The following is a 951-nucleotide window of genomic DNA, read 5'->3' on the forward strand; positions in this document are numbered from 1 at the left end:
GCCATTTTCAAGAGATTTTGAAAAAAAAATTGGAACAACACAAATCTTGTATGTGAGAGGTCCCCCTGGCCGCGGACACCTTTTCAGATGGGGGTCCGCAGCCAAATACATATCAATCTGGGAGTCTTGTGGGGGTTCAGGGGGGTCCCCAGCTAAAGAATTTATAGTTGCAGGTCTGTAACACGCGTTAAGAAATGGAACCAAATGGAAATGGAACCAGCATAACAACTGGAACCATAAGGTTCCATGTGCACACTCTCAGAGTTAAGGGGGCCCTAATTCATATCAATCTGGGGGTCCTTGAAATTTAAAGGTTTGAGAACCTTCTGTCCCCCCCTTCCTCCTCGTAGAGCCAGGACCAGATGAAGCACCGATCCTCCTTCGATCTTGTAGTCGGCCGCCGTCTTGTCGTCGTTCATCTGCTTCCCGCTGTAGATGAGTCTCTGTTGCTGGGGCGGGATCCCCTCCTTCTCCTCCACCCTCTCCTTGATCCGCTCCACCTTGTCCGTGGCCTCGATGTCGATCTCGATCTCCTTCCCGGTTAGAGTCTTTACTTTAATCAACATGTTGAATTCAGCAATGAAAGAAAACCCCTCTATCTTTCTCTTGTCTGTTTTTTTTTTCTTTTCCCTGCCTGTGTCGATCCGGCTCTGTGTCTAGACGAACGGCTCAAAGGAAACATGACCCTACCACAGCATCGGCTTATATAGACGGACCGATCTCTGATGGATGTGATGTAACGCGCAAACGCAAAGCATCGCCTAACAATACTAGCACGGAGTACTTGGAGACTACGACGTCAGTCATCTATGACGCTGTTCCCTAAACACTGGGTCGGGACCCATTTATGGGTTGCGGACACATTTGTACAGTAGGCTATGTTGCCTAACAGTTGATTGATTGATTGATTGATTGATTGATCAAATGGATACAGCACAGAGGTACAGTAAA

The 951-nt window shown here is 47.7% G+C and overlaps 1 protein-coding gene across 1 annotated transcript; it reads right to left on the bottom strand.

Annotated features, from left to right (window-relative positions):
• Window positions 1-275: 275 nt before the first annotated feature.
• LOC311038009 (ubiquitin-like protein NEDD8) lies at window positions 276-566 on the bottom strand (the record flags this gene model as incomplete). The annotated part of the gene is made up of 1 exon (XM_084047305.1): window positions 276-566. The coding sequence occupies one exon, from the start codon at window positions 564-566 to the stop codon at window positions 276-278; it is 291 nt and encodes a 96-aa protein (XP_083903431.1).
• Window positions 567-951: the final 385 nt, after the last annotated feature.

Source organism: Gymnoscopelus microlampas (assembly GCF_963454915.1).
Source record: "Gymnoscopelus microlampas genome assembly, chromosome: 21".
Classification (NCBI taxonomy): Eukaryota; Metazoa; Chordata; class Actinopteri; order Myctophiformes; family Myctophidae; genus Gymnoscopelus; species Gymnoscopelus microlampas.